Consider the following 8,220-nt stretch of genomic DNA (forward strand, 5'->3'; position numbering starts at 1 on the left):
TGTTTGCCACACATATTGATCACATTTATCATGAAGAATTTATGCCTGTAAATAATATATCTTAGTCTTTCTTTCCTATTTCCCACCCCTCCCTTGTATTCTTTTCCCCTCCACAATTTCAACTGCTCTGTTTCTACTGTTTTCCTTCAGTCTCTCTCTCTAAAAGGACCGCTCTTCTTACTTCCCCTTCCCCCACTGCCTTTCCTAGTTTCCCTTCTCCTTTGACCTAGTTCTTGCAACTTGCCAATGCCTAACCTCCATTTTGCTCCTTATTTGCACTTGGGATTTCTCACCGAAGATAAACAATATGATATTTAAACTAGTGTTGCCTGTGTGATTTATTTAACTTAAGAATATGGTCACAAGATGCATCCATTTAACTAAAAGTAGCTCATTTATCTTTCTTTACAGCAGAGTAGTTCTCCACTATTCATAAATACCACATGTTTCTCTCTCCATTTATGTGGTGATGGGCATATTTGCTGTTCCAAGGTTTAGGTTTTATAAAGTGTGCTTCTATAAATATGAGTATGTATGTATCACTGTGGTATAATGCTTTTAAGTATTTGATGAATGTACCTAGAAATGTAAGAGCTAGATCAAATGGAACCTCTATTTGTACTTTTTTGAGGAATCTGGTTATTGGAGAAATGCAAACTAAAACAACACTGAGATTACATCTCACTCCAGAAAGAACAAACATCATCAAGAAATCAAGCAATAACAAATGCTGGAGAGGCTGTGGTGAACAAGGAACCTTTCCCCATTGCTGGTGGTGTGTAAATTGGTACAACCACTATTGTATTCAGTTTTCCCTGGATGTTTCTTCACAATTTCCTGTGAATGCATAATTGTTTAATAATAGGAAAGAAAATTTTCGTAGAGTTTGTTACTTAATAACTCTGATCAAAAGAAGTGATATTTTGGTCTCAAGTATTTGGAAAATATTTAAAGCTTAGTGGCACCCTCTGCTGGTGGGAATGCAGACAGCACGCTAATTGTTTGGAGGGCTCCAACAGGGCATGATGTACTTTCTCAATGTAATTTGTGATAATTAATGGTATAAAATTTAAAATATGGATACTGTTGACAGAACCTGCCAATAGTGGAATAACCTACAGACATAATATACTTTTGGAAATACCTGACTATCCATTCAAAATAGATATGTAAATAAGAGTATCTTCATATTTGAAAAATTTTCAGCTGTTGGAGTTGTTTTAATTAATGCCATTGACTCAATTAATTGTACAACATTAAATTTGAAAAGCAGGATTTCGGCCCGGGGATTTAGCGCAGTATTTCTGCCATCTGCCTTGCAAACGCAAGTACCTGGGTTCAATCCCCGGTACCAAAAATAAATAAATAAATAAAAAATAAAAAGCAGGATTTCCAAACATTGGTATTTATATGATCCTCTGTGTGTGTGTGTGTGTGTGTGTGTGTTTGTGTGCGCAGCTGGGGAATGAACCCAAGGACCTGCACATGCTCATCAAGTGCTGTGACACTGAGTCACACCCCTGCCTGCATGATTTAATGTTTGAGAACCTATGATCAGCTCCACAGAACTATAGCATACACAACACAGTGCAATTTATTTTAAAATATTTAGTGTGATATACATCTCTTAATGTGATTGCAAATACTGTGGATTATAATCATTATGTTAAGAAATCAAGTAGTTACAGAGTTATATTACAGACACAAATGAGGAGTGGTGGGTTTATGTGTTTCAATACAGTAAATCCTTAGCTTTCTTCTGACGATGAGGTGGAATTATCGAAAAAGACTAAAAAGTGTTAGGATGCTGTTTAAACTGATACTGGTATTCAAAACTCTGGAACAGAATGAAAAAACAATTAACATAACTAAAGTTGCTTAAAGATGGGATAAAATTGGCTAAACTGAAATCCTACCAGTGAACAAGAAAACCGATAATAAAAATAGTTAAATATCGTACACAAGCACTCTTCCTTTTGGTAGCCATGCTATGTTTGTTTGAAACAGTCGACATCAAAATTAGATCAGAGACACTAATTGTGGCTTCTTCACACCCTACAACACTATGGAGAAGTAAAAATGAATTACGGATGAGGGACACACAGCATTTGAGCCTGGCTCGCAATCAGGGTGTTGAGCCACATGGGGCAGAAACCAAAGAATACACAGTGAGAGTTTCTATTAGGACAAAGTTCATTAGAGTAAATCCACGCAGCAGGTTCACAGCACATCATAATCCCAGGCTGCTCCTGGTGAGCACGGCCCAGCCATCTTTCATCCCCGGAGCTGTGTGCCTTCCCAGGGTCAGTGTGCACTGGCTCCTCTCTCCACTGATGGCTTACTTTGTGATTGCTTTATTTTTTTAGTCTGTGTCATCTCTGGGATTTTTATCTTTTCTGATTCCTAGAGCTCTCATTCTCCCTCTTCCTCCTGAGTAGCTATTCTTTAGTTGCCTTAATTCTAGATTATGGTGAGGCTGTATCTGCTGCCTTCACTGTTCTGCCATGTTGGGCTGTATACAACACTTGAAAAAAGTCTATAATAACCAATATAAGTAGGTGTTTCTGTATATTTTAAATAGCAAAGCTCACTAGGTTTTTAAAGTTTAGCAAAGAGGAAGAAAAGGGCTAAAGGTATAGGGAAAGTGGAAAGGGTAGGGAAAAGGCAAAAAGTGCAAAAACAAATGAGAAAATGAAAAAAATGGAAACAAAGTGTTTGCAAACAGGGAGAGGAGGAGAGGCTGAAGTGGGGCAGGGACAAGGGAAAAAAAGGAGAACCAAGACCTTTCATATAAAGGTACAAGGTCCCAATAGTGAATGTAACTGTACTGTATAACTAAAATGCACAAATAACCTCAATTAAAAAATATATAAAGTTTAGTAAAAATGTAGAGTCCCTTGCACTGACAACCTCCAAATCAGTTTTAAATTTGAAACATGCTATTCAAGTGATAGTCTAGAATTGCTCTTAACTTTAGAATGAAAAAATTGGTAGGATCTTTAGGACACCATTTGTGTTGTAGAAGAACTTAGCTTCCTTCAGTGTATTCTCCAATGACAAGGAAAATGAATGAAGTAAAAGTTGAGGGCTGAATGTTCTCTGCTATGAGTACGAGTCCAGGGAACTGAGGACCAGTGGAACAGGTTAGGAGGTGCAGTAACAAGTCCAGACACACTCAGCCACCTCATCTTCCACAGAGGATCCAAAGACCCTCCTGGAGGAAAGATAGTCTCTTTATTTTTATTTTTATTAAAGCCCTTTAAATAAATGGTTCTGAAAAACTGAGTTTCAACTTGCAAAAGATTAAAACTAGACATATCTCTCACTATGCACTAAACTCAAATTGAAATGGATTAAAGTTTTAAATATTAAAACAGAAACACTAAAACAGCTGGAAGAGTAGTGAGGAAGAACTCTTGAAGACATTGGTGTAGTAAATGATTTTATGAACAAAACCTCAGTTGCCCATGAACTAGTGCAAACAAACAACAAGTGGGATGTCTTCTTATGAAAAGGCTTCTGCACAGAAAGAGAAAGAATCAATGGTGTGAAAAGACAACCCACAATGTGGGAAATACTTTTCATCAGCTCTCCCCCGAAGGTCAACTATCTAAAGTATATTAAGAACTTAAACAAAAATCAGACCTCCCAAATTTAAAGATCTAATTGAAAAATGTGCATCTGAAATGAACAGACATTTCTCAGACAAAGAAGTAGAAATAAACACAAGAAAAAATGTTCAACTTTACTGATCATTCCAGAGATGCAAATGAAAACAACACTGAGATTCCACCTCACCCCAGAAAAAATGGCTGCTATCATGAAATCAAACAATGACAAATGCTGGTGGGGATGGAGGGACAGAGGAACCCTGCTCCACTCTTGGTGGGAGTGTTGACTGGTGCAACCATTGTGGAAATCAGTATGGAGATACCTCAGAGAACTAGGATGAGAGGCGCCATTTGACCCTGCTCTCCCCCTGCTGTGTATCTTCCCCAGAGAACTAAAAGTATCATAGCACAGTGATATATGTGAACCCATGTTCATAGCAGCACAATTTGTAATACCTAAAACTTTGGAAGCAGCCTAATAGCTCACCAACAGGAGACTGGATAAAGAAAATGTGTGTGTGTGTGTGTGTGTGTGTGTGTGTGTGTGTGTGTGTGTGTTTAAAATAAAATGAGGTAGTACAAAGCCATAAAGAATGAGAAATGAGAGACTTTTATAGCTAAAGGGATGTACATTGAGGCAATACTGTTAAGTGAAATAAATAGGATGCTGATATGTAAATACTGGATAGTTTCTCTAGTGTGAGAAACTGAAAGTATAAGAAGGACTAAAAGGTATAATAGATAATGTGAAATAGGAAGAAAAGGTGCAAAGTAGACAGGGAAATGGGAAGGTACAGGAAAGTAAAGAAAGGAATGGAGTTAACCTGAGAAAGAAAAAATGGAAACAAAGTCATTGTGGATAGGAAGGAGTGGAGGGGATGATGGGAGGAGAGAGGAATGGGGAAAAAATAAAGACCAAGACGGATTATGTAAAGGCCTAAATTTCCAATGATGTATGTCATTACATGGTATATGTTAAATGCACCTAGGAAATTAATTTTACAAATAAAGAGTCCAAGGAATAGCTTCTCACATGTAGGAGGATCGGTGGGTTCTGCTGTAATTTTAGTACCAAGCAGATGGACACTGAGGTAAGGTCATTCATTGATATGGTCACTGAACTTTTATCTCAGTTCCATCTTCATGTCTTCATAGTACAGCTTGTGATGGTATCTATAGAATCATTTAAAGGTCATTTACTCAGAGAGGCTAACATCAATCCAATCAGAGGTAGGCCACCATTTTTCTTTGTCTTCTTTTTAAAATAAAACTACTACTTTCTCTTTCTCACAGTGATCACAAGCTGAAATGGAAATGATTTGATATAAAAATAGTGTTTGTATAAATTGAAGAAAATGAATATTACAGCATATATGCTCTGCCATTAACATCCCTGAAACCACTCCCCATGCTTCAAACACTTGCCTCTTTCTGCAGCATTTTTATAAGTTCTTCCCATGAAGTCTTTGTTTCTGTTTTTGGGGCTGCCTCAGTGTCCTGAGTGATGTCATGAGGTTTACTCCTCGTGGTCATTTTGCATTTGCAGAAGAGGGAGAAGCCACAAGGTACCAGATCTTATGAACTGGTGAATCAGGGCACATCATAATGTTTTCCTGAACTTGCTTTCTGATTAGATATCAATGTGCAGCAAATTCACTGAATTTTTGGTCCTACTTAGTAAATGCACAAAAGATAACTTCTACAACTACCTCAGAACATGGCAAGAACAATGTGAATGTGAATACGGTCAGGAGGATACCTGGAAATATATGTTTCCTTATCTTCTTAATTTAGAGACATTTTGATTTCCAATTAACCCTTGTATTATCATTTGAGGTGATATACATTTTAAATTTTCGGGATGGAAACAATTTCTATATCCTCATGGCATGGAAGGCACCGTGTGTTCCCTCACTTGGCAGCTATGACAAACCAAGAGGATAGGATTCCTTGGAATAGGTCACAACTTCCCTTGTGATATACATGAATAACACTTGGAGGGATTTTTTTTTTTAATCTCAACTCCTGAAAGAAGAAAGCAGGTATTCAATTTGAGAACAAACCTTCTCCCAGCTGATTGACATTTTTCCGCCTTAAGCACTGCTCTGGCCTCTGTTAAGCATCTTTAAAGGCAGCTCCAAGGTCCTATGAAGAGTGGTTTGCAGGTCAGCTCTCAGAGATGGGGGCCAAGGCTCCACTGCTGTGGATGCTGCTGCTTTTGGTTCCACTTGAGAGGTGTAGGCAGGTGTTGGGTATGCTTAACACTCACCAGTGTTACCAATGCAGTGGATCTGTATTGGGATGGTGTTGGTGACCGTTGGCAGTGGCTGTATGTCTGGGAAATGTCCCAGCAGGCACACTCTTGGGGTGGTTTTTGGAAAGAATGGAGCAGCACCTGGACTAATGCATAGGTCATGCTTGACAGATTGGGACTCATTTAACTGGAGGGAGAAACAGAGGTTTTGGAGTGGTTAGCAGGTTTGACACCCCTGCTCAGCCTTGCATGATGATTGCCTTTGAGAAATATGAAAAGATGGAGGAAAAGTAGAGGGGACGTGGTAGAGGGAACCCCAAGCAAATGATAATGTGAATCCTTTTAGTCCTTAAGAATAGCACTGAGCTGTAGTTTTGAATAATGTTGGGTCTCTGAGGGAAACACCCACTAAATGAACGCCTCATCATTCCTATGCATGTGTTTTAGATTGGTTCATACTAAACAGAGAGTAACAATGGCCTAAGCCCATCACAAATGATTTTGCATACATCTAAGGTGGTCCTGAGGAGCACTCTATTTATTTAAAAAATAATTTTGTAGCCATAGAAATGTTTTCAGTAGGGCATGAAATATTTTCTTGGCTCTAACAGAAACACTTTCTAGTAAGTTGAAGCCTATGTTGCCATACTTGTTTTGTATTGTTTCTAAACAAGGTATTCTACATACTCTTCTCATATCTATGAAATTATTTACCTTGATAATCCTAGATCTATTTTGTGTGAAGACACTTTTCCCCACATTCTCTCTGTAATGAAGTTTCCCTGAGAACTAAAACATTTTGAGTAAGTAAGCTCTGGGCTCTCCTGCTCTGACCAGGGCCACCTGGGGACCTGCACCAGCACTGAGTTACTGAGATGAGACAGCTCTGCATCTGGGCCTCACCCTGCCCAGCTCCTGCTGATTTGCATGTCCCCAGAGCACAGACTTTAATAGGCTGCTCACAGGCTGTGCAGGAGTTGGTCACAAGCAGGACACAGCATGGACATGAGGGCCCCCACTCAGCTGCTGGGGCTCCTGCTGCTCTGGCTCCCAGGTAAAATAGGACAGCGCTGTGTTGCACATGGTGGTCTATGCTGACTCTTCAGGGAAACCTTCTGACCTGACTCATCTGACAGATTTCTGTTTTTGTTTTCCATGTCAGGTTCCAGATGTGACATCCAGATGACCCAGTCTCCATCCTCACATTCTGCATCTATAGGAGACACAGTCAGCATCAAGTGCAAGGCCAGTCAGAGCATAGGTAGTGCTTTAGCCTGGTTTCAACAGAAACCAGGGAAAGCTCCTAAACAACTGATCTATGGTGCAAGCAATTTAGGATCTGAGGTCCCACCGAGATTCAGTGGCAGTGGATCTGGGACAGATTTCACTCTCACCATCAGCAGTGTGGAGGCTGAAGATGTTGGAACTTATTACTGTATGCAGGCTAGTAGTTACCCTCCCACAGTGACACAAACTATGACAAAAACCACCCAGAGAAGCAGAAGTGTGAGCCTGAGCTGCCCCAGGTTCTCCTTCTGATGCTTTCAGCTGCTTAGATTATTACTAAGTTGCATGCATTCTTTGAAGAACACTGGGTTCCATAACTTTTTCTTCATGCTCTGGCCCAGTTCCACAGACATTGTCCTCCCAATTAAAAGGCTTAGATGTGTAAAACTAAGGTATTCAATTTTCCTCAAGTGTTGGGTTTCTTACAACAAATAAGAAGTTACAGAGGAATTTCCAAGTACACTTTAATAGAGTAAACTGGTATCATTAGGGCTGTGACAGTTGTAACAATTCATTCTACAAATAGGAAATTTTCTAGTCTTTCCCAGTAAATACTGAAAGTATTTGTTACTGAAAGCACCTGCCCACAACCCTGTGGTCTTCAGACTTGTCTTTGGAAGCCCAGGTTTGTCACTACTTCCCACAGCTGCTAGGAACAGAGCCAACACTTCTCTCCATAAATCTGTGGCTGCTGGTGACTAATGAATCTTCCATTTCTGGTTTCTACATTCATGGGAGGACTCCTAATTTAGAAGTACAAAATCATGAGGTCTTTGTTCAGAATTACAACAATACTTCAATTCATAGATGTTGCTGTTTGCAAAAAATGTGTTTAGCAAAGTTTTGCTTCATTTTGAAAATTCCCCATCAGGTGATAAACATGACTGACTGTGTCCACTTTCCCCACACAAACACACAAACAAATATTTTACTCCAAATAATTAGAAGAAATTAAATTCATAAGTCGAAGCATCACCATTCAGAGGAAATCATCTAAGGAAAAGGGATTCTGAGAAACTATCCTCCCACCTGATGGTCAGCTTGTAACAAAACAGTGACCCAGTATGG

General features: G+C 39.3%; 1 gene segment (V, D, J or C); it reads left to right on the plus strand.

The window, feature by feature from the left end:
* Positions 1–6,855: 6,855 nt before the first annotated feature.
* LOC104848049 lies at positions 6,856–7,404 on the plus strand. The segment is given in 2 exon segments: positions 6,856–6,919; positions 7,028–7,404. Coding segments are annotated over 2 exon segments (432 nt in total).
* The last annotated feature ends 816 nt before the right edge of the window (positions 7,405–8,220 follow it).

The sequence above is a fragment of the Fukomys damarensis genome, unplaced genomic scaffold, assembly GCF_012274545.1.
Source record: "Fukomys damarensis isolate Sample0158 unplaced genomic scaffold, DMR_v1.0_HiC HiC_scaffold_2, whole genome shotgun sequence".
NCBI classification, from domain to species: Eukaryota; Metazoa; Chordata; class Mammalia; order Rodentia; family Bathyergidae; genus Fukomys; species Fukomys damarensis.